The following is a 26,511-nucleotide window of genomic DNA, read 5'->3' on the forward strand; positions in this document are numbered from 1 at the left end:
AGCCGCCCACCGCAGGTCCACGCCCCCGCTGGCCCGCGCCTTGCTCCCTGCCAGGGGTCTATACCTTTCGTCATTTGTAGTCGCTCCTTTGATTTCGCCAGCCGGAAAGCTGGTGCTAGCACCCTGCATACCCGCCGCACGCTGGCTCTGCAAAGGATGCTCAAAAATGGAAATGACCATTTTAATTTTACTACACGTATATTTTCACCTTAGAGGATGTACACAACCTCCTTCTTGGTTTACTCTTCCTGTGATCCACACAATATGATGTAAAGAAAAGGTCTTTCCTGCATCCTCCCTTTTAAGAATGGAAATTAATATATAAGAAGGTCTTTATTTTCCCCACGATTTAAATTAATCTCAAACTGTTGACTTGACTTTTCAGCTGGGCATATTTAAAACGTTTTTCTTTCTCTTCATTCCCAAAACAGGAAGTCACTGAGAATGAAAAGATTAGTATTGAGTATTCCTCTGTGATCAGTTCTACCCCCTGGAAACTGTAAATCTGCTCTGCTCTAGATTGGCCCTCTATTCTCTTAGACAATTATTCAAATAATTTGCATGATAACAGCATATATCAGTTGAAATTCTTTCTCATTCTCTGTACAGTTCCCTTCTGAAAGATAATTTTAGTATCTATGTTTGTACAGCTTTTGTGCTAGTCCTGGGTATAAATTAAAATCTTGTTGTTAGGCCCTTGGACAAAAAAAATAAATAAAAAACAAATACACAAAATTATTATCTACTTATGAACCTACTGTTCCCACCAGCAATATAAGTATAAATTAATAAAATCACTCTTTGAATACAACATAGTTTAAATTAGTTACTAAATAGCTGATCTGTGCAGTTTTCTTTACAGAGACCACAGCAAACAAGATTGCTACATTTTGTTACTTGTTATTAAACTCTCCCTCAAACAAATCCTCCTATTCAGGAATAAACACAATTTAATCTGAGTTTCATGACTTGTTTGGATTTAAAAACAGGGTGGCATTTAATTCTAACCAAGTTCTTCCTGACATAATGATTCACCCTGATTTACTAGTTTTGATTGCATTGTTGAGCAGAGAAAAAAAATTGCAGAGTTCACTTGCAACTTTTTGGCTGATTCATGTCCTGGTGACTAGGGAAAATTGCTTAAGGAAGTTGGCACTGCTCAAAAGTACTGATGAGAAAAAAAAAAAAAAAAAAAAGACTCTCCAACATTGATGCTTAGAAAGGACCACTGACTATATGCTCAGCCCTGAAGAAGAGGAAAGTCCAGTTAAATTAAAGACTACGCTGGCATCCTCCCGATCGTGCTAATGTTCTACCAAAATACTTATTTTCTACAGTAGTTTGAATTCAAAGCTGTAAGGGCCTTGGTTGCATTGCTCTGCCCTAGCCACAAAATTTTCTCACTTTTTCTCATCTAATGTATCTCCAGTTATTGAACATTTGCCTTAGAGCTGGCCTTAGAATTTTATAGTGATTTACAGTTTTCCAAGAATATATCCATGTACAAATATGTATGTGTATGAGTGTGTGTACACACACACACTATATTAGCACCAACATGACCCAATCTGGTAGGCTAAATGACCAACATAATCCTGTCTGGCAGGTTTTATTTTTTTTAACTTTAAGAAATTTGGAAATTGAAGTATTGAGGAACTGAGCAGACATCAAGGCTAGGACAAGTGTAAGGAACAGAAAGCATTTAAGACAATGTATACCAAAAGGTTATGTATTATAAGGATATAGTAGAATCTCATGGATCCTAATGGCTTAGCTCTGCTGCCTCTTGCTTTCTATCTGCCCGCCTCCGCACCCATGGAGTCTGCTTATGCAGTCACAATGACAGAATATAGCAAGGCTTGGTGGCCTTTGTCTATAATCCCAACAATTTGGGAGGGAGGCTGAGGATTACAAGTTGGAGACTAGTCCAATCTTCAGCAATTTTGCAAGACCATATCTCAAAATGAAAAATAATAAGGGCTGGGGATATTACTCAACAGCAAACTAAAAAACAAACAAACAAACAAACAAAAAAGATTGTGGCCACAAATTAACAGTCCCAGTTCCAGCTTCATGCAGAGATTTAATAGTTTTGCTTTCTTTCTTTCTTTTTAAATAAGTCCAAATTCCTAGAAGGAAGCATATGATTAATTGCCCTTGGTTCACAAGTCATATCAGTCTTGGTCTCACTGACTACTTTATTCAGATCACAGTGCCCAAGAATAAAAGGCAATTATCATAGAAGAAACAACAAATCTTGGGTTTGGAACACAGGCTTAGAATATAGTAAAGCTGGTGCTAGAACCTAAATTCAAGGTCACAAACCCACATGCATGCAGGAATGGGGACAGTTAAGTAACATAAATTAGTGAAGTTGACAAATGCTGACTGTGGCACTCAGGAGCACATGTTCCCCTGAAAGGGAACTGCTGCTGCTCAACTCCAGCTGACTGATGCCCTATGGGAATTCGGGTCCAGGGTAACAGATCTTCTGATTTTCAAGGATGTAGGAAATTCGAATTTTATGTAAAATCTCTATTTCAACTTTTAAAAGTATGAAAATACAGAAGAACCATACATACATACAGATGACATTTGGCCTATGGATTTGTTGTTCCTTTACGACCATGACCTGGATCTTCTATCTGGATAATTGTCAAATAATGACATCTAAAAATCTCACATCCTCCATAAATTCTTTATATGTAAGAGAATTAATGTGAACAGTACACATTTGTATATAGAGTAAATATATATAAAACTATAAAGAATCCTTTATCTATCTTGTTGCTTCTCCGAATTAGGAAATTCTGTTGGGAGAGAATCATTTTTTCTTTTATCTGTGAAATAATTATATTATAAAATGCTGCATTATTTATTTTAGGCTTTTATATAGAAGAAAGTCTGGTGTAGAATTTAAAATTGACCTATGAATTTGTATGACTATTAATGAAATTATTTAACCCCTCTCAGCTTTGATTTTATTTTTATTCATATACCAATAGTAAGATCTTATAATTATCATGGAAATAAAGTGAGACATGCCTTTATAAAGCTATTGTTTTAGATGTTCAATGTGTGTTAGGTTTCATATCAGATAGACAGCATTAAGTCCAACACAATATGTTATTATACAATATGTTTCAAAATAATCATTAAAACAGAGCAAATAATGTTAGACTGAATTTCTTAACATCATGAGCAATTATCCGAAGTTGATTTCTTCTGTTGGTTCCTGCAGTATCACTGTTAGCTACTGAGTCTTATATAACATCCTTAGATTTATAAAGCATCAAATTATGAAAACAACACTTTGGGTCATAAAAAATGAGGATTGAACATTAAAGCAATGTACCTTAGCTGAAATTAACTTTTATCGTAAGCATGTAATTAGTATCCCCAATGATCCCTAATAAACACCTGGCAAGCCTGCTAAAACTTTTAACAAAATGGAATTTATAACAGAAGATCCTTTCATTCTGATCAGGCTGTGTGGTGTTTGGATGAGTCACTGAGAAACAGAACAAAGAGTTTGGGTTAAAGATCAGTTCAAGGAAATAATATCTCTTTATTACTTTCCCAAGTGAAATCTGAACTGAAGTAATCTTAATAAATGATATGTATTTTCTAATGAATAAAACAGGGAACATTTTGGTTCAAAGGAGTTGTTGATAATGATAAGGATGCAACTTGGAATGAAAGTGCAGGAAAGCACAAAGCAGCCAGCATATTAATGTATTATTTATAGTGGGATTTTCACCCTGGGTTGAAGAAGTACCTTAGCAACAGCATCTTGAATCTTTTTCTCCTTATCTCTAATCTCATTCGGGGTAGGATGGTTTAAATGGCTAATGGGAATATTTGCAAACCACTTTGAACATAACAATTCTCTCTCCCTGTTTTCTAAATCTTTTCTAGTGATATTAATTAACACTTATAAAGCTCCTCTGATGATTAAACAGCATGTGCAGAAGATACCCTCTAATATTGAGTTCAATATGAGCAACAACTTTTTATGTCTTTCAACTATTTTTGCAGTCACAACAGACTCCAGCTCTTCCATGTTAGAGGAAAAATTTAAGAATCTGAAATCTGGCTGGGAGATGGTGCAAGGGAAAATGTAAAGCTGAGTTTGCATAGCAGGGTTTTGTTTGTTTTATTCTATTGCATTATTTTTAAATTTTTTGTTCTTGTTGTAGATGAACACAATACCTTTGTTTTGTTTATTTTTATGTGGTGCTTAGGATCCATCCCAGTGCCTCACATGTGCTAGGTAAGCACTCTACCACTGAGCTACAACTCCAGCCCTATTGCATTATGTTTCAAAGAATAAGTTAGAAACAAAAAGTTCATAGCAATGGCAGGGGCCAGGGGTGGGGGTGGGGGGGTGGAGTGGGGGGGGTGGTCATGGGAGGAATGGAGGAACTTTAGATAGGGCGAAGGGGAGGAAGGGGAAGGGAGGGAGCAGAGAGTAGGAAAGATGGTGGAATGAGTTGGATATCATTACCCCAAGTACATGTATGAAGACACGAATTGTGTAACTCTACTTTGTGTATAATCAGAGACATGAAAAATTGTGCTATATGTGTACTATGTATTGAAATGCATTCTGCTGTCATATGTAACAAATTAGAATAAGTAAGTAAATTTAATAAACAAGTTCATAGCAATAAATGAGAGAGGGGTGGGTGACAATACCTAGAGAGATTATGGAAGAGTTAAAGCCTCTTTATGTTCATTTTAAACTAGTTTTTTGGAACTGCCTGGAGACCCTCTGCCCAGAGTTGGGATCCAAAATGGACTAACTTTTCACTAAGCACTGCTCCATAACAAGGACTTTATAAAACAGTTTCAATGTATCTATTATGGTATTTGTTTGTTAAAAGTAAGCTAGATCAGTCTGGTGATCTTCATACAGGGTTGTTCCAGTGAAACATTTAACTCTTAACATTTTGTTAATATGAGAACAGCGATACAATGAATTGAAGAAAAAAGATTGTTTAAAAGACATGAAAATAATTATATTAGAACACATTCATTTCAATGCTTTGGGTGAGATGGACAGTCACTTCACAATATTCTTACCCCTTTATAACAAAACTCAGATTTCATTTGATGTGGCAATGTACCCAGCTAAAAGTCTGTGTTTCTACTGTCCTTGAAGCTAGAAGTAGTTAAATTCCCACATGGGATGGAAAAGTTGTTGGGTGAGTCTTTTTGAAAGTTTTTGTAAAATAGGGCTATTTGGATGATAAGAATCCTTTTTTACTTCCCCATCCCACTTTCTCCTGTTTCCTATTGGAGTAAAGATGTGATAACTGCTGTCTTGTACCTGAGGCAAACATAATTATAAAAACTATAAATTTGGATGGAAGAAAAGACCTGGGTCTTTATACTGTGCTCCCTTATCAGTCCTGTAATGGATCAGATTTATTCTATGCCCAAGAAAAATAGCATCTACTCAATTTAACCCATTGTTATTTCCAGTCTCTGTTACTAAGAGCCGAGTATGTTTTGTGAGTTATTTTACTTTACCCAAACTGTTATGTACAAATATCTCTCATTATACAGTTCTTTAGTTCTTAGCATAAGAATTTGGATAGCAAATTTGTAAAATGAGGGATGCTGTAATATGCAAATCTATTTGGTTCCTGAATTTTAGATTACAATTAGAGAAAATTTGTATACAAGGAGGCACATATAGTTTTAAAGGTGAAATTATAGTTAGTTGATATTCTACATTTCCTGCATGTAACAAGATAGTGGCAAAGAATTTTTATAATTTTGCTAAATAGAGAAGCCAATCAGCCTAGATCCAAAAAATAATACTTTGTACAAATGCCAGTAAGTAAGCTTTGTTTATTGTATTTTAAAATACTGCAGATCTTTCAAAATATATAAATATTTCTCTTTAAAAACATCAACTTTAATAAGATTCACCTCTATAGTAATTGAAAATACTATAGGAGATGGATATATTTTCTGAATCTCAACATTTTATTAAATATTGAATCACCCCAAATTTACATAAGAATTTAAAAATTTCTACTATCTTCAGAAATGTTTAGTTTTCTATTTGTTGACTACTTTGTGGAATAATTAAATAGTACTGTGAACAGGAGTCAATATTTTCTCTCCGAATTTGTGCTATAATCCTTTAATGCTGTATTGTATTTCATTCTTTGTTACCTACAGTCTAGATCTGACACTGTTTTATCTGTTCTCTTACATGAATTTTCAGAGACAGTTACTGAAAGAGAAAGTCCTTGGGAATGCTTTCTCTTTGCTGTTTTATTTTAGTTATGTTTGACATGTTGTCAATGGAGAATCAAGCTTGTTAGAACATTGGGTGGGAAGGGACCAAAGAAGTATGAAGCTTGTCCTGTCTTTTCTTTCTCTGTCTTGACTCACTGCAGGCAGCAAATGTCATTACAATTAAAGTGTATCTTGGATTTACTACATTAAGTGGAAAGTTGGGAATATGCTTACAAACTATTGAGAAAAACGTAGACTACTTATTTTGTTCTATTTCATTATTATGTTAGCAAAAGGTTCATAATTTAACCAGATTCTTCTTGTTTCTGCCTCCTGGTCTATCTCTAGTCCTTGCAATTGACAGTTCTGATCAATCTTATTAAAGCAATTGATTTTGATCCTGGGGCTAGACTGGGCTCTCTCCTTAAAAACTTGAGCCTACCACTCCGACTCCTGAGTCTAATTATCCATTTGGTCTCATTAGAGAACTGCAGTATTCTGCTTGGAGTCCCTGGACTCACTGACTCAATGGTCCCTCCCCTTGCTCTCATAATTATATTCTGACCAGGCTCCCCCACGATGTTGAGTGCTTTTCGTTAAGGTTTTCTGAATTGATTTTCCCTTCCATCCTTCACATCATGAACTCTTTCTTTTTTCTTTTCTTTCTGGGAGATTATATTAATTTATTTCTCTACATTCTGGCCCTTTGGTGTGGCCAACCTACATGGGTCTCAACTGGTTCATTTCTCTTGTCAGTGTTTACTGGACTCCCTCTCAAAGAAGCTTATTTCAAGGCCCTAACTTGTTAACTATTGCTTCTTTCTGAATTGTTCTTTCACAGAACAAAAGCACAGTTATAATTAAATCACAGCTCACTTTTCCAGACTCTGGCCAGATAATCTGCAATCCACTTTAACCTTGTTTCATTTGTTTTAAAGATAGTTTCTACCCTTCTCTCTGGCTCCCTCTTTTTCTCATTCCCTCCCTGCCACCCCCCCCGCACCCGTCCCTACCCCTTTTCCTCTCTTTCTTCCACAATCATTGTCACAGCCTTGGTATTTTCTATTGAATTATTCTAGCTCATTAACAGTGAAGTGGAATAGAGGGAAGAAATCCCCAGTGAGTTCTCAGGTATATTCTTATTGTTACAGCCCATCTTAGATGTTTATAATGGAGATGAAATAAAGTGCTCAAAAGAATACAGATCTTTCTGTTCTACAATTCAAGTCTGGGACAGAAATACATTTGAAATAACGTGTAATGTTCATGAGAAAAATACAGCTCTCAGTGAGTTAAATTGCACTTTTAAGAATTCAGTGTTCTAATCCATATACGGGAGGCAGTATTTCTTGATGGGAAAAATCTCCGGGTTGCATTCTCACTTCTATGACTGAGGGCCTGTGTGATTTTGAATAAGAGATAGTGAAAAGGGGGAAGAAAGGATCAAAGCTGCAGTGTCATCTCTGAACAACAGTATTGGCCCAGGATTGTTTTGGCTACTTTTTCATTTTGCTGAGTTATTTCTATTCACTTCATTACCATCCTTCTAATATTATAATATTTTTTGTGATCTTTTCCTCCTGGTTTCTCTGAATGGTGTCTCACCCAGGCCTGCTCATGCCGAGTCCTTTGCTTTGTACTGCAGTGTTCCTTCCTATTAACACAGATAACTTGTCTCAGGTCTCACTTGTTCAGAAAATTTGCCAGGTAACTGGAAACCAATGTGGTAAACTAGTTCACAGGAAGGTGCCCATTCACTACTTCATTAAACTTTTATTGAGCACCCCAGCTCCTGTGCTAGATGTCAATGACTGATCAAGGCTGTTTTGATGCATTATCAGTGTCCATCAGAGCAACCTGGGCTTTGTGTTTGGACAATCCTGGGTTCAAATCTTACCCTGTCACTTGCTAGATGCAGCATCTAGGAAAAATTACCTAGTCTTTTCAGAAGTCTCATTTTCCTCATTTGTAAAATGGGGCTAAAACTGGATTCTTGTAGGATTTCTTGAGTTTTAAGGATAATTATATGCAGTAGACAGCACATAGTCAATGTTAAATAGTGACTATTATGTTATTGTTTATTCTTTCCATATATTATTTATAAGAACCTTTAATGCTTCAAGTTTGGATGTAAATTGCCAGGGCCTTGACAATTAAGAATTTTAGTCTTGAGTCAAGTTAGTCAGAGATAATTAGGCAGTCAGGAAGTTGCCCCTTGCCTCTCATCAACACCTGTTGTCTCAGTTCTGATCATAAAATACCCAGTATCAGCTGTCTGAGGAACTGAAGCAGAGTGAATTGTTGAAGACAGAGGAGAGGTGTTATAAGGATACACAGAGGTACACTTTCAAATGAGGCAGCCTGGCTATAAAATGCCAGGAAACAGCAACTGCAGATCATGAACTGAAAAGTAGATCACTTGTTTGGAGTCAAGGTGTCAGGTAGCATACAAGGTGAAGAGCCCAAAGCCATAAACAGTAACAGGCTGTGAAAATTGCTACAATAGCCATAAACTAAGGGCTTCCTTTCCACTAATGCTGGATGGAGAGAACTGCTGGTCATGCAACCATCTTTTTGCAACCCTTGCACACATGCAAAACAACACCATCAGCCATCAGCAGCAGCATTTTGAATACAGAAGACAATGCTAAATAACGAGACCAGATAGCTGGCTATGCACAAGAGAAGAAAGGCAATGCAAGAGAAAGCGGAAATAAAACTCTCCATTAATTTTCTTTGTCACCTAAATTTGTGTTGTATTTTTCAAATATTTGCGGCCTCAGATTTTAATGTGTCAAGTTTTGGAATGCCTACATGAAACATCTGCTTGTTTGCATATTCTTGTATATCAAGTAGACCTTCTGCTATTGTAAGTTGTTTCTTTGTGAGGAGGATTTTTTAAAATGCTTATTTTCTGTGCAAATTATAAGGATTCTGAGCTCAAAGCTCATGGTCATCACTTCAAATGGCATTATCACCTGGGCTCCTCAGCTCTGGAGGAAGGGAGGAAGTAGACAGGGCTCTTCGGATTGTGGGAGATAACAGTGGGTGGTGGTGTTCCTTCTGCTCCATAGCCTCAATGTCACTTCATTCCTTCTCCACAGTCATTTCTCCTTACTTTACTCACCTCCTTTTCATTACCCATAACATTCTAAAAACTCTAGAGAGATGGCCAAGATAAAAGAGTAGCTGACAGAGAACAGGTTTTGTTTGTTTGTTTTATAAACACTGCATTTGGAAAGTAGTTAGCAAGAAGGAAAATACTTACCCACCACATCACCACATGCCAGTGTTTCACTTTGGTGATTTGCAAAATCCTCCAAAAGTTTTATGATTCTAAAGATACCTGCACTATCATTATTACCTTTTAAGAAAAATGACTTATCTATCATGAACTAAAGATTCTTTAAAATGGGATATCAATACCATCAAAGTTATTGAACATAAACCACCTGACAACCAAAATATGATGTAATGCTAGCATTATTTTCTCTGATAACTATGTTCATTCTATGAAAAATGACCTAAATAAATTTCACATGACCTGAAGTTCATTAAGAGTTTAAAATGAGTGGCAGTTATTTAGGCACTGGGAACTATGAACTATGAAAGAATATAAACATCTCCTAACTGCCAGTGCTGTTAGCCTTCATGAACAAGCTGGATTCTTCAGCATCTGGACACATAAAGGACCTTTGAAAAAGCCCATATTTATATGAATAAACAAATTGGTCCTAAAATGATTTTCTTAAAATAACAATAAGCAACAGACTTAAATAAAAATTTACATGGTTTTAAATTGTTTGGAAAAGCAAGCTGGGCTCAACAGCCTATTGACCTACTCTGGGAAAATAATTTTTTTTTTTTTTTTAGATCTCTGCCAAAGGCATTGGCCTTACCTAAAGGGATAATATACTGGTTAGGGAAATATATTTCTGCCAGTAACAGTTATATTTTTAAAATACAATAATCAAATATATATTCCTCTTGGAAGAAGAATGAGGATAAATTAGGAGATTCTCTCTTTATTGTGTGATTGAGAAGAATATGTACATTTGTTTATTTCCATGTAGAGTCCTGACTTGACAAAAGGAAAATTTGAATTTATGGCCTTAAATTAATGGAATGAACTCAGTATTTTTATAAATTTGACAGCACCTAAGATATTTTATTACTAAAAGCATAGAAAGTATTTAAATATTTTAAAGTCAGCTGAAAGAAACTACACGATCTGTGAGTTTTTTAAAAATATATTTGAGGGCTGGGGATATGGCTCAAGCGGTAGCGCACTCGCCTGGCATGCGCAGGGCACTGGGTTCGATCCTCAGCACCACATAAAAATAAAATAAAAAGTTGTTGTGTCCACCAAAAAATAAATATTAAAAAATTCTCTCTCTCTCTCTCTAAATATATATATATATATACATATACATATGTGTATATATATATATATATATATATATTTTATTTTTATGACCATAAATTATGTAGAAAACAATTGTCCTGAGTATTATTGAAGGGACATTATATTAGGTTAGTTAATTCTAGAAAAATAAAATTGCAATCCTTCTCTAAGCTCAGAATTAGATGCGAATTTATTTCATTATTTCCTACTTACACAAAACTTACTTATATCAGTTGTATTAATGCAAGCAGAAGAGTTTTATTCTTCAGAGAGATTGGTTTTGTGAACTAAATTTAGAGTCACTCTTAATTTTATCTTTTTCATGAAAGATTTAAAAAAAACATACAGAAGCAAGGAGAGAATTTAATGCTCACATTTTACTTATCTTACTTGAAAATGTATATTTAGTTAAAGCACAGGTATATGTATGCATTTACATAGCAGCACAAAAATATAGGGAAGAAGTTTTATTCTTCAAGGATGCCTCTCTGATGAGTTAGTAGAATCTTAAGTGCACCTCCACAGTGTTATTGAAGAAAAGGACTTCGATTTTTTTCCCCTACATGCTCTTCAAAACTTGAAGATAAAGTTATACAAATAGATTTTCACTTCTACCCATTTATGTATGATTAGTTCTAAGTGTTTGAGTGAATCAAGTTTCCTATGGGAAATGGAAAGTACATAAATGTAAGTGCTAACAATTTTTCTTGTTCCGTTGACTGGAAAATAAAATCAACTTTTTTTTTCTTTTCTTTTTTAGTACCAGGATGAAACCCAGGGACACTTAACCACTGAGCTACATTCCCAGCCCTTTTTAATTTTTATTTTGAGACAGGGTCTCTCTAAGTTGTTTAGGGCCTTGCTAAATTGCTAAGGCTGACCTCAAACTTGCAATCCTTCTGCCTCAGCCTCCTCAGTCACTTGGGATTACCGGCATGTGCCACTGGGAAATCAACTTTTAAACACATTTGTTTTCTAATTTATAAGTAATCTGTATACATGCCTGCCGCAGTCCGGCTGCAGCAAAATAACGGGGGTGGGGGGGGGACGGAGCAACTTGTGTAGATTGATACAGCAGGAGTGGGAGCCTTTTATTGCAGGACAGGAGCAGTATTTATACATTCCACACAGCTTATCTAATTAGCATAAACTAGATACAGCAGTCAACCAATCAGGAATCTCCACACTTAATGGCTTGCTTTTGTTACTTCTCAAACCACTCCCTCTGGCATTTTGCCAGGCACCATCCAGACTTGTTTACGAACTCTAACATTCCCCTGGCAAAATGCCAGGTGTTATTTTGACTTGTTTACAGACTCTAACACATGCCCACCCTCCCTAGCTTACTTTTCATATTTTTAAATTTTGTATTTGTTCCTTTAAATGTAATATTTTAACATTATTACTCTTACAGTCTTTGTTCAGATTTTGATACAATTTTTTAATGGAGTCAGGAATGGAGATTAGAATGATCCATATATCCATGGTGTTTAAAGGAAACACATACCTTCATAATACCTCTGTCCATTTATTAATTTCCTTCTGTAACTTTCCTTTTTCTTTCTCATAACTTGCTCTATCAATTTGAAATGTCTGTCAGCACTACATCACTCCAGCAAAACTGGTAGAATTTCCATAGTTCTCTATGATGTCTTGCATAAATTGAGAACACAGGGTTAAAAAGAAGCTAAAGGCACAGACTCATAGAGGGGCCACACTGCACCACAGCTATTGATGAAATCACTAAGTACCCGGGGAGGGGGATTTGTTAAGTTAGTGGTTTGTGGATTTAACAATCCACTTTCTAGGAAGTGTTGCAGACACAGACTATGTCAAATTTTCGCTTTATTTCTTGCTCCTTAGCTTTGCCAAAGGGAAAAAAGAGGACTTACCTGATTCTAAGTCTTTCTATTTAATGTAGGTTTTTCTGATTTTCAATTCTGAAGCTTGACTGGGGGCAGACTCCACTGTAAGATGAACTTCCCTATCTTATTTCTCAGAATAGTATCACATTTCCCCTTGTGATATTTCAGAAGGGATGTCTGACCCAATAGCATTGATTTTCTCTATTATAGCCAAGACTGGGTGGTTAAACTGAAATCTGCATCATTACAGAGTGTAACTGCAGGCTGATGCTGAATTCTAGAAAAGAGTTGTATTTGATATCCTAAACATTTTGTAGTTTCTTTCTATATGGAAAAGATCTAAACACATTTCTTAAATCCTCTAAATTTATATTTCATAAAGTTGAATAAGCATGGGCAAATAAAATTAGGAAAAAAAAAGAGAAAGAAACATGATTATCCACAGCTTGAATTGAGCGTTTGACCACTGAGCCATATCCTCAGTCCTTATTATATTCAGAGACAGGGTCTTGCTAAGTTACTTAGGGCCTTGCCAAGTTGCTGAGGCTAGCTTTGAACTTGGGATCCTCCTGCCTCAGACTTCTGAGCCGCTGGGATTATAGGCTTGTGCCACTGAGCCCAGTTTCTCTAGTTCTTATCAGCATGTAGTTTTCAAATAGAATCAATACATTACTGAAGATGATTATATAGCAAGCATTCTTTATTCTGTTGATACATAATTGCATGTATCTTGCCCACTTCTCTGTCCTCATAATAAGAAGATAGCAAGAGGGGCAATGCTCACTCATAAATGAAAGACAAGAATTCTCAAACACAGACAAATATAAAATTAAATTTTCACCCAACTATTTCTCTTCCTACAAGAAGTAAAGGCACAAAATAAGATTTTCATTTATTGGCATTTGATAAAAATTATTTAGAACTATAGAATTTTAGAAATTAAGTAGACTTAATTGTTTTTAGTCTATTACCTTATTTTTTACAGGAAGAAATCTTGTGCCTTAGTAAAGATACACAGATGCACATGGAGAGAAGCTTGGGTACCCATAGTAGTCTTGAAGTCTTGAATATTAATACCATATCCACAAATGTTTGAATCTATTAAAGTTTATAAAAATGCATTTATAAAATGATTCATTTATTTGCATCATTTCATTTATTTGTTTATAAAAATGAGGTGTTGAAAGCACAGAGATTAAACAACTCATCCAAGATGATTCATATAGGCAGTGGCAGAGTTGACTCAAATCCACCTTTTAAGCTTTCTAATTAATTCTCTTTTTGTTATATTCCAAATGTGATTATTTGCAGGACTACCTAGTTAGATCATTGGGGAAGGGCAGAGATTTGGATCCCTCAAGACAAATAAAATTTGCATTATTTTATCTTATTTTGTACATTTCTAAGATATAGTCCATGAGGGTAAGAGCATTATGTTGTATGACCCATCTGTGAGTGTGATCATGTGGGTATGGTTGTTCAGTCTCATCTATCTCTTGTGGGAATGACTACAAAGATGACAATAAAGAAGTAAATCTTTGCTAGGCTTGATGGCACATGCCTGTAATTCTAGATACTTACAAGTCTCAGAAGGATGTCAAGCTCAAGGCCACCATAAACAACTTAGTGAGCCCTTGTCTCAAAATTTAAAAAGGATAGCGGGCTGGGGATGTAGTTTAGTGGATTAATGCTTGCCTAGCATGCACAGGGCCCTGGGTTCCATCCTTAGTACTGCAATAGAAGTAAAATATTATGGGGCCCAATGCATTTTTTAAAAAGACTGTAGTGAGTTCACACATTTGTGGGAATATAATTGACATTCAAGATTTCAAGACCTCTCTAAGATGCTCCTCATGTGCATACGACATTTTTGCTAAAATACAAGTATGAGTGACTTCTATGAGAGACCAGCTCAAAGTAAGATTCTTCTTTTTTTACTATTAAATCTTTGATTTTTCAGATTAAAGTAAATCAAGATTAATGCTCTTTCATTATTTCTATATTTTAACGTACTTTGGTTTAATGACAAAATTAATTTTTAACAATTTTATAAATGGCTATAATTTGGGACTTATAAAATCCTTAAAGAGCTTAAGGAATACTTTAAAAATTTCCATTATGAATAGCAAATATTTAACAAAATTATATGCTGTAATGATATTTATTGAAGAGATCTTTTTAAAATTCTCTGGGTGTATTTTTCTTAAACACGCATATTTATTTTGGATAACGCATTCATATACAAAGCAATCCATGGACTGACAGAGCAGAATGTAAATTAATGCAAAGTAGTATACAAGTAAAACACCACTAAATCAAGCTCTGTTTGTCATAGTAGAAATAAGTTTTCATGTAATTTTGAATCATTTCAAGTAATTTTGTAATATTACTTGTTAGTTCTTCTGTGAATCTTTCCATATCTGTAAGTTAAACTATCAGTTCGGTATTCTGTGTTCTCATAGAACACTTATTTCTTTGTTCTTATATTGGATTGTAATGATGATGTGTTTACCTGTCTACCTTTTTCTTTGTAAGATGAGCAGGGACAATGTCTTCCTTTTTGTTTCTCTGACAGACTGTAAAAGTTTGTAAGATAACGTTATGGTTTCAGTATGAGGTGTCTGTAGAAAGTTCATCTGTGAGACAATGCAAGAATTTTCAGAGAGGAAATGATTAGACTAGGAGAAGTGTAACCTAATCAGTGGATTAATCCACTTATATGGCTTAATTGGTGGTTACTACAGGCAGGCAGGATATATCTAGAGGAGATAAGTCACTGGGGCCTCCCTTTGGGGTTTATATTTTGTTCCTGGTGAGTGCAGCTCTCTCTGCTCGCTGTTGATTAAGTCCTGAGCAGCTTTTTTTCCCCTCTGTGTCCTTCTGTCTTGATGTTCTGCCTCCTCCGGGACCTGGAGCTATGGAGTCTGCCCCCCATGAACTGAGCCTCTGAAACTGTGAGCCAAAATAACGTTTTTCCTTAAAATAGTTCTTGTAAGATCTTCTGGACATAGAGATGAAAAAATTGATTAAAACAGATGAATCAAATATTGCTTAAAATAAGTATAAATCCAATGAAATTTGAAAACCTTCTTCTCTACAGATAACTCTACCTAATAGTAGTGGTTATGATATTAGACTTACTGTACCAAACAAATCAACAACACATGTTTAAGAGATACTAAATGAAGATCTGATGCTTTTTTTTCCCACTAAAATGTTGGTGAAATAGTCATACATAAATTTTATTTTAAAAATTTGAGGATTTTCATTAGACATGTTATCTATTGGAAAGAAACTTAAAGACTTATAAAGATGGTAACAGAAGATGTGCCAGGATATACCAGATGTTTATTTTAACAATTTCATCCTAAGTATAGTTTACAAATTATATAATAGTCAACATTTTCAGACAAGGATATCTGTTTTAGAGAGGTTAAACATTTTGGCCAAGTTCATAGAGCATATAGCAAAGTAGGACTTGACCCCAAGACCATCTAACTCCAAAAACCTATCTTCTTTCAATTGTACTACACATTTACTCAAGGGGAAAAAAATGAGATAATCAAGAAAAAAAGTTGGGCATAATCCTTTAGGTATGTCTGGAAATCATCTCAAAATACTGAAAACAAAATTATATAAGTGAGGTTTTATTGAAAAAAATATTTTATGTGCTGATAGTGAATTAGTTGAAACACTTTCCATATTAGTTCAAAAGCTAATTTTCCAGTTTTTTTATTGAAGATAAGAGATATTTTTGTGCCGGCTTAATAATTTCAAGTGACAAATTACTTAGATTAATAAATACATACTCATAGCACTAAAGCAATAAAAATTACCTGTACATTCCTAGCATTGATATTTTTTAAAATAATGACTCATCAATTAGCTAATGTTGGTGATGTAAGGGAAACAGGAAGTTCATTACTTGAGGAAGGGACAAGCTTTCTGCCTTTCACCAAATCCATCCATTTAATTCATGGACTCTGATGCTGTCCTTCGCAGACCTTCACTCTCATTCAAATGGGCAGGTCCTGATGACTCTGGAGGAAGAGTAATTTTACTGAAGTTCTAAGGGTTTGCCAAGGCTCATTTGGGGGGACCCTGATGTCCTGCTGACTTTGGTTAATGAAGATTCTAGTACTGTTGGTAATATGTAAAGGTATTCGTGTCAGGCTTCACCTTGGCGTGAGATAAGTGCTGCTTCCAGAACAGCATTTCTAGGTGTCTCCAAGGGACCTGAGCCTTTAACAGCTATAGTTCCAAGAAATGAGTTCTAGAAGCAGAGGATAAACCCCCAGGATAAACAGGAGGGCCTGTTTTCACAAATCATATGCCAGTTCATGGGGACTCTGGGATCTATGACAAGAGAGCATGTTTTTGGGTCTAGTATCTGGGGATGGGGAAGATGAAGGGAGAAAGCCCCTCCATAGGGTGCATTTTAGGCTGCAAATGCTTTCAGAGGCCAAGCAACCTGCTGTGTAACTAAATGACTAAAGATCTTGTTGGGCAGCTATTTGCCATTCAACAATGAAAGCCAAATCTGACCAGTTCTTGGGTTTTATGAGAAGCTAGAAATCAGTTTTATTTTGTTTTGTTATGTTAAACCTACTAGTTTTTAAAATATTTGCAACTAAGGTAAGTTTTTAGAGTAGTGTGTAAGTCAAAGAAAATAATCCAGAGGCCACATCACTACCAGTTTGCAAGTTTTGGTGAAGGGCAAATATTTAGGAGTCTGGAGGGGAGGGGTGCACTTAATTGATGCTAGAAAGTGACTGAATTTGAATGTCACAGGACTGTATCAATGACCTTCCTTGGCTGCCTTCTGTCCTCATTTTCTTTAGGTAACTATATTTATAGAGCATCACATCAATAATTTCTTCTATCTATGACTCTCCAAATTAAATGTGCATAAGAATCACTAGGAGTATATTAAAATGAAGATTACTAAATTCCATCTTAAGAGATTCTGATTCATTAGGTAGGGTTCTGGAATTTGTTCTTTAGCACCTATCTTAGTTTACTGTAACACAGATGGTCTGGAGACCACACTTTGAGAAACACTGACTCATAATGGATTCCGATGGCTAGCACATCTGTTATTTCAGCTCCAGTTTCTTGCCTGAGTTACAGATCTCTAAAAGCAACTGCCTGCTGGAGATCTCTACCATCTCCTGTCGTGTATCTTGAATTTACTATTGTCTGTACCTAAATTTATTATGTTGCTGCATAGCCTGCACACAGGCCTTTTATTCTTTAATTCATTAAAGTGTACCATCAGATTTGTTGCCAAAGTCAGAAATTTGCCCTTCCACCTTGGGTGGATGGGAACTACCCCATTCAGGGTACAGGGAGCAGGTGGCAGGTACCAGCGTGCGCTCCAAACAGCTGCTTTCCTATCTAAGCCTTGCTATGCCTGCTCATTTATTCTATTTTGGCTTCTTGAGTATCATCCAGTTTTGAGAGAAGCCAATAGTAATGACTACTTTATTTATTGAGGTTTACACTTCATTTTGCATGTCTTAACTCAATCTTGTCTTGAAGTCACTGAATTCTCTGTCTAGGTTTTGGCAGTTCAATAATCCCTGCGGCAAGATCTGCTCCCTATATTTTTAATTGCCAGCTGAGAACCTCTGCTTCAGAATAGATGATGTCATCTTTCCACAGTGAGACCACCCACACTGGTAGAGGATTCCTGCTACTCTCTCTCTCCTCATGGTTCCAGGGTTATTGGTGACTGCCTAAATTGAGATCATATTAAACCTGTCTCCTTAGCTATTGTTAATCAGGTTGTTGCTACCCTAAAACAACAGAGTGCTGGAGTCAGAAGGGAACTCAGATATTGTCTAATTTACTTTCCTTAGAAATTGAAGGCTAGAGCTCTCAAGTGATTTACTAAGGGTAAAGAGTGGAATGAGAGAGTTGAACTTCAAACCTTGGTTCTCATTCAAATCTAATAATGAAATACAAGTTACATTCTAGTGAAGTTGTGTGATAATGGAATTTTTGTCTGTGTTGATTTTTTTCCTGTATCTGCCTGCATCTAGAATAGTGCCTGGACTGAAGTGATTGTGAATGGATACACTACAAATGTATCAGTTTACGGTTTGTTGACAATACAATGACCAAAATGCTCCCTTGACATAAAGAATTGAGATTATATTAATAAGTATTATTTAAGCATCATATCAAGTTATAAGAAGATAATATTTAACTTTAGTATGTGGGCTGTTTATCACCTCTACTAAGGATACAAAGGAGAAAATAGACATAAAACTGTAGTAGCAAGGAACTAGCTTAATTATTCTGCATAAATGTCACCTTGGAGAAATCTACTCTGGTCATCCTGTCTAAAATTGTGCCCCACGCCCTCCTCAATGTTCTGATCCTATCTTCTTCTTCTTCTTCTGTTTTTTTCTTTCTTTTATTTTAGTAGTTGCAGAAGATTGAACCCAAGGCCACAGGCATGCTAAGCTACACTGAGCTACACCCCCAGCCTCTATGTACTTTTCTTAACAGCACAGTTTACTGTATGATATTATATCATTGTTCATTTTATATTAACTGTATGTCAATAAGCTCTATCAGAGGATGGACTTCATCTTTTTCTCCAACAAAAAATAGAAATATCTGACACAGAAAATCTTCCTGAAGATGTTGGATTTACATTCTGGAATGGAAACTTAAATAACATGCAATACTTTGGCATTCAAAAGTCTAATATATGTCTTTGTAAACAGAAGCAAAATAAAAATCCAATGCAGTAAAATGCTGAAATAAATGTGAGAGATTTGGATAATATTGACTGGAAAGATATTTGCAAAAAATGAATTATCTTTGTTATTAAGTAAATGATTTCTTCTATGTATTTTTACCTTATATCAGAGAAATAAATTGGTATTATACATAAAATTATGACATTTATATAAGGGATATTTGCTTATTTACAAATGTGAATGTAGTGGGTTAAATAGTATACCTGCAAAACTCATGTCCATCTAGAACCTTAGATCATGATCTTACTGGGAAATGGGGTCTTTGCAAATGTATTTACAGTCATGCACCCTGTAACAACATCTCAGTCAGATTACATAATGATGATGGTCCCATAAAATTGTATCTCCTGACGACATCCTAACAATTTTAGTTTGTGTAAGTACATTCAAGCATGTTTGTACAATGACGATGTTGCCTAAAGATGTGTTTCTCACAGCATTTTCTAAGAATGCTCAACTATAATATCAAGGCAAAATCATTCTGGATTTGGAGTGGGCCCTAAATTCAATGACATGAGTGCTCACTATGAGCACATAATGCTCTCTGTGAGGCTTGCCCTTTCAATGGCATCGTGAAACAAAGAATCGACCAGTTATGTCTCTGATTATGGTACAGGAGGGACCCCAGTTGTGCAGCCCACTGGAGAAAAGAATTCCAAGCTCCTCCTCATTTCTTTATATGAAATGTTGAAGGTGAGGGTTCTCCCCTCTGTCCTTTAAGGAGGCAGGGAGAGCAGCCCTCCCAGTCTATGGGTAGAAGATGAGGCTTACTTACCATTTTTCATTCCATAGCTACAGTAAACATGATCATTGTCTTCAAATACAAAAATAAATAAATAAATTCCTCTTATTATTTAAAATTCCTGGTGCCAATTATTTCTTGTCTTCCATTTTACCCATCCACATACTGTCTCTTTGGCCATTTCCTTATTGTTAAAACAGCTGAAACTAAGAAGTCTGGTCTCAACAACCCAGCAATCCCAACTTCTCTAAATAATCTGCTTCATCACCCCCACACACAAATCCCTCCTCCTGAGAATGGACCACACCATTTTTGCTGCTACAGCTTCCTTTCTTCACCCCTCCCTACTTTCCCTCTTCCTTTCTCCCCTGCTTTTGCACAAATTTTGTTGAGAGCATTTTGGGAGTCTGCACTCTATCTCTGCTGCTCCCTTTGCCTGGAATTTCTTCCTTAACCAGTCCACCCTTTTATGTTTCTGAAGTCTCTTTATCATTCAATGTTTGCCTTAAGCTTCTTCCATTTGGCTTTCTACAGCAATTCCTAAGGATAGTTTTTTTTCTTCATTTCAAATTTCTACAGCCCTTCTGGTCAGGAAAATACAGTTGGCCCTGATCATATGTCACCTTACATTACTACTCATGGTAATTTATAAGCCATCTCTTTTCTGCTCATTTGGATCACAAAGTCTCTACGGAAACACATACTCTATTTGTCTTGGACACCTCAGCATGTTGCTATGCTTTGATAGCATTCAACCCCAAGGCTATGAACACTCCAGCATACTGTTCACCAATCCCAAAGAAAGAATTTGGAGAGGGTTTGGACATTTTATTACTCTTGCATTCCTTGGTGACGTTGAGCCAGGAAAAAATGTAGGGCTACCCCATGACTCTAAGCAGAAAAGTGTACACAGGGGAGATGGCTTGCCAACTGGACATATGAGTTTCTTCAGATGTTTTAGAAGAATATGACTTTACTTCACAACCAAGGTTTTTCTGCTTTGATCCTCACATAAAGACTGGAGACAAGAGAAGTGGCCAGTTTTCTTCTTCCTGGCTGCCCCAACACATTCTTGGGAGTCTTCTTAGTTTACTTGCAAGAAAAAGCAGAACTTTTAGGCACTGACTATGTTTACCCCAATAGACAGTCTAGATGCTTGGGGTATATTTATTGACTGGATGGTGTGTTTGATACTTTATATGAAGTCAAATGTTTCTGAAAACTGGTACTTTTTTGTATTCCCCAAATCAAGTCTCTCCTGCCTTGGGCTAGATTTCTCAAACTTGTCTAAGTGTGACCTGTTGGAAACAATTTTGTAGAAGAAGAGAAAAAGACCATTTGTTTCAGGAGAACCCAAACTAGAAAGAACTAGAAGTTCAGCTCAAAATGCCCACAGGCAAATTTGCCATTTAAAACCAGGAGTCACATTCCTGTGGATGAGGTCATCATAACCAAGCACTGCAATCTGAAAATGAGGCCCTGGGTCAGTTCTCAGGGCCTCTGTATGCAGGAGTGATGGTGCAGTAGAAGAGAAAGTAAGAAGAGGTGGTGAAAGGAACCACACAGGGTTCTACAATTGCCCTTGTCTGTCACTACAGGAGGAATGTCCCTTTGAGCAGCTGCTGCATTTGTGTGTACAAATTCTGCAAGATAATGAGTGTATGAATGGCATTGATGCCGGCTCCCAAGTAGGCAGCAGCTCTACCTCTGGCAGGGCACTTAGTTCACCCTGTTTGCATAACTCTTTTGCTTTAAAAACTATCCAGGAAAGTGTCTATGCCCAGTCATTTACAAGGTTAAGTGAAGATTAAATGAATTAATCCTTCAGTTAAAGAAACTCTGTGGGACATGCAGAATATAAGGGCAAGGGTGAGATGAATACTACTACTAATAAAAGCCAACATTTATGGACAACTTAATATGTACCAGACCAAATGCTAAAATAAAACATACATTATGTATTCCTTTTAACAACTTATGAAGCACCCACTTACTACTAATGTAAAGGGAGGATAATTTCTTTAGAATCATATTGCTATTTGGCAGAACCAGGATTCCAGAACACAAGGTTTTAATATTCCAAGAAGTAGACATGTGATAATCAACTTTTTCCAAGCAAAAGCTGGGACATGTGGTCTAAAACATATCAGTTTACATTGGGTTCAATGGGAATGAACATTTGAAATTAGGTCTGCTGAGGAAAATTCTGGCGATAGAGTCACTGCCCTTTAAATACCAGAATAAAATTATGGATTGTATTCACTTTTCTTGCCTCTTTAGCAATAAGAATATTATGCCACTTATACTTATAATGAGCAATTAGCATCATCCCAACTGACCCATTGAAAATTAAAAATAGTTTTGCTTGGAGTCCATTGAATTATGGACATAAGTGTTTCTTGATTGATTTGGTAGAGGGTACAGATACTTCCAGCTATGGTTTCCTCTTGCTTTAAAAGGGTCATTTAAACAAGACACAATTTGTTCATAATCAAAGGTTTTTAAACGATTGAAATATATATTAACTTTGTATTTTCTCTTTCTTGCAATACAGAGTAAATTGCATAACAGATTTCTGGGACAGGTGAGGTAAACAGAAAAACATGTCTCGTTATTTCTGATGTTGAACTCTTGCATCAGATTTTATTAAGGAATTATATGAAAGCAAGACACATTTTTATGCCTATCAGCAAGGCTAACTTTGTATGTAGAAGTCAAATAAGCAAATAATTGGCTAGTGTGATTTGAAAATTTCCTACTTAGCTGAGTTTAGTGGTGTACACCCAGTGGCTTTGGGGCTGAGGCAGAAGGATTGCAAGTTCAAAGCCAGCCTCAGCAACATAGCAAGGCCTTAAGCAACTAGTGAGACCCTGTCTCAAAAAAAAAAAAAAAAAAAAAAAAAATAAGAGGGGGATGGAGATGTAGCTCAGTGGTTAAGTATCCCTGGGTTCAATACCTGGGTTCAATATATATTTTATATATATAAAATCCTACTTAATCTATTTCCATCATTGTCAGGATAACAATAGAAATAGTTTAAGTTTCCTAACCAGAAACTGTGGCCAATTTGCCGAACTTCTATATCTGAAAAAAATGGAGATGTTTGAATTGAAATATGGGTGAGAGAATGGGAGATCTGAAGCCCTATTATCTTGGTTTCTTTTTGAACTTCTATCTATGCCCTTTTAAAACTGATGAACAACAGAGAAATGGCTAATCTCTGTGAGTGAGCAATCACCACTTAAATACTAGGCTAACGGATTTTGGCCTCAAGGATAGTTTTCATAGACTAATGAATTTGATGGGAAGGAAAAAATGCTTTGTATTGAGAACCTATTATATACCTGACCAATAGGTGTTTTGTACACCTCAGGTCATTTAAAACTCATAACAGTTCTGTGTGGTAATGACTGGGATGGAACAAGACTGAAGAGTAGGGAAAGCAGTAGCCCAAAATCTGGGTAGGAGCTGTTCTTGAAAGTTCCCAAAATCCATGTTCAGATTGAACATCTCACCACTTTGGATATGGAGAAAGGCAGAGCTATCCCATTGTAATTTAGTAGTAGCAGTTGCCTAAGATTATAGCTAGAACCAGAATTCACACTAACATTCCTTATTACATGTCTCTTGACTATAAAATGCACATCTTTCCTGATGGATGGGAAGGAAGTATACAATGAGAGGTTACAATGTGGTCTCACAAAGCCACACTGAGCGGCTTCTGATTCTTTCTCTACCACTCTGGCTACTTGTGAGATCTAGAATGAGCTACTTAGTCTCTGTATGCCTCTTTTCCTCAAAGGAAAACATAAAACCTCCCCTTCATGTGTAGTGGCTATCTCACAGGACTGTCAAGAGATTAAATGTTTTAATACAGGTAATTGAATGTGATATACAATAAGCCTGCAATAAGTTGAGACTTTATTATTATGTGTTATTATGACACAGATCAAAGTATAAATGTTATTCCTCCGCCTGATCCTGAACTAGAGATCCTGGGCAGGTCCCAAAGTAAAGGGAACAAATTTTTTGGTCTCTGGTGAAAAAGAAACTTTGATATAGAAAACAAATCTTGCCCATTTCAGTCTTTTGCTTAGAATGGTCCTGACAAAATATATTGTCTAACCCAAGTCCAATAAAAAGAAAATAACACTGATCAAGCTTATTCTTAAAGATAATATTAAACAAAGAGTGATCTAAAGCTAGGATAACAAGTTCCATGTAATTAAGGCCAGAAATTTAATATTTTCCTGTTTTAGCTGACAAAAGTCTTCCCTTTAAATGGAGATCGAAGGAAAACACAACACACACATAACACATGTGAAACAGTTATACAGTTTAACAATTCTTTGGAAAATAATTCCAATTAAAATTATGAAGTTAGAGTAGAACCTGATAATTAATCTATGTAATGAATCTACAATTTGTTGGATTCATTACTACAATTTACTATATTTAGGTGCTGAAGATGCAATGGTAAGATTTAGTTTTTGCCTTTAAAGAATTCATAGCTTGGTGGGGAAGAAAAAGAAGTTGCAATATAGTACAAAAAGAGTTTACATAGAATATACAAAGTACTAGCTTGGGAAACAACTCTTTCTGGAAAAAAAACTTGGGAAGCATCACAAAAGAGAATCTTACTAAGCTAAAAATCCCATTAAATTATTTTGAACTATGACTACAGTGTAGATATACATTGGTTATTCTTAAAATCCAGAAACATATCAATCTAATGTAAAGTATGACCATGAACTTCTACTTATCTTTTTGCAGATTTGCTACACTGCAGGATTTGGGAATGGCTCTCTCCATCCCATCTCAAAATATGCTGTCATCTCAGTTCTCCTTGCTGCTCAACCAATTTCTGAATCATCATTTTAGGAGAGGGCTACTCTCCCTTCCTAAGTTTGCTACTGTAGGCACATATGAATCACCCCAGTTCCATTTGATTATTCAAACTAATGATCACTTACACTTGCATGAACTATCATGCAATATCATCACACTAGATTGCAGCTTTTAAATATAATATAAGCACTAGTAAACTGACACAGCAGTTGTCATAAGCTATGGAAGGAAACAGAGACAAACACATATATGATGAAAAGGAGATTACATAAGGAAAAAAGGAATTCCTCAAATGTGGTCAAAGACTCTTCCTGCCCTAGGCTGCAGAGAAACATTTAAACACTACAGAAAGAGATTTTTGAGAAACTTGGGCTACAAAAAGTTTAACAATTGTGCATGTGTTTGCTCATCTATGTTTGTAAAAATGTGCGTATGCATGAGTGTGTGTTTATATATGTGTATACACGTGAACACATGTGTACTTGTGCATGTCTCTTATGAATATATATGCTTATGTGTAGTCATGCATGTATGTATATATGTGAATATTTGTATAGGGGTGTGTGTGTGTGTGTGTGTGTGTGTGAGAGAGAGAGAGAGAGAGAGAGAGAGAGAGAGAGAGAGAGACCAGACAAGCTGAGAGAGAGAGAGAGAGAGACCAGACAAGCTGCAAAGTATGTATAAGATATAAGACTTCTCAACTCCTGTGGGCTCGCTCTCCCTACCCCCACCTTTGGCATCTCCAAGACACAGGAGCAGAAGGATGTTCTGTGACCTGAAGCTGCGTTAGAAAGTTTGCTGTTCTTTAAAGACATTCCAACTGGGAACCTCATTGGTTACCTGCAGGATGTGGATTGTACAAGTCTGCCAATTCCCTCAGGAGGAAGGGACGGCTGTTGACACCCTGGGCTGAAGCTCGGTGGCCCCCACCCCCCTTCCAGGTTCCTAAATCTTTTCCTGCCTGCGGCTGCCGCTCTGCAGAGGCGGGCCAGCCGGGGCAGGCTCTGCCGCGGCGCTCGGGGCCCACGGGCTGGATTCGGCCCGCGGTTGGAGCGGCAAGGAGGGGAGAGGGCGGGGGCGGCAGGAGGCCATGCCTCCAGCTGCGGAGGCTGCCGCACAGCTGGAGCGGCCTCGGTCACCTGCGCGGCGCCATCGCCCTTGCGCTCGCAGTGTCCAGCCTGCCACGGCGGACTTCACAGTGCGCGGTGAGAGTCAGCACCGAGGGCGCCCGGCGTAGGCGGCGGCGGGTGTGGGCCGAGCCGGTATTTATAGCTCAGTGACAGCAGCAGTGGCAGCAACGCCGCGGGTCTGTCTTGCTGCGCTTCCCAGCGAGGCCGCCGGCGCGCCGGAGGGCTGTGCTTGACCCGGTCTCCCGTGTGCAGTCGCCCGGAGCCTGCGCAGCCCCTTCGGTGAGTACGCGGCCCCGCGCCGGGCGCCTCCCCCGCCCTGGTCCAGCCGCAGCCGAGCCCTGCCGGCCCCGCTGCCCGCAGCCCCGCTGCCTCCCGCGACTGTGGAAGCGGCCGCGGAACGCCGGCCCGGACCCCGAATTCCCCGGCGCCTTCTCTCCTCCTTTCCGGAGGATGTTATCGAAAGAGGCTGGGTGAAGTGTCAAGGAGGCAGGCA

The 26,511-nt window shown here is 37.0% G+C and overlaps 2 protein-coding genes across 3 annotated transcripts in view; one reads left to right on the forward strand and one right to left on the reverse strand.

The window, feature by feature from the left end:
• Twf1 (twinfilin actin binding protein 1) overlaps positions 1–25,980 on the reverse strand; it is a 38,743-nt gene extending 12,763 nt beyond the window's left edge. Inside the window, exons 1-4 of the mRNA XM_048802445.1 lie at positions 25,850–25,980; positions 23,091–23,124; positions 21,879–21,921; positions 21,712–21,721 (exon numbers count right to left, since the gene is read on the reverse strand). Of these exons, the coding sequence (XP_048658402.1) occupies positions 21,712–21,721; positions 21,879–21,921; positions 23,091–23,124; positions 25,850–25,980 (218 nt within the window). The remainder of the gene's footprint in view (positions 1–21,711; positions 21,722–21,878; positions 21,922–23,090; positions 23,125–25,849) is intronic.
• The window catches only part of Tmem117 (transmembrane protein 117), a 474,182-nt gene continuing 473,628 nt past the window's right edge, over positions 25,958–26,511 (forward strand). For both annotated transcript variants that reach the window (XM_048802574.1, XM_048802575.1), the window contains exon 1: positions 25,958–26,297. The gene's annotated coding sequence lies outside the window, so the exon portion shown is untranslated. The remainder of the gene's footprint in view (positions 26,298–26,511) is intronic.

This window comes from Marmota marmota, unplaced genomic scaffold (genome assembly GCF_001458135.2).
Source record: "Marmota marmota marmota unplaced genomic scaffold, marMar, whole genome shotgun sequence".
Taxonomy (NCBI): Eukaryota; Metazoa; Chordata; class Mammalia; order Rodentia; family Sciuridae; genus Marmota; species Marmota marmota.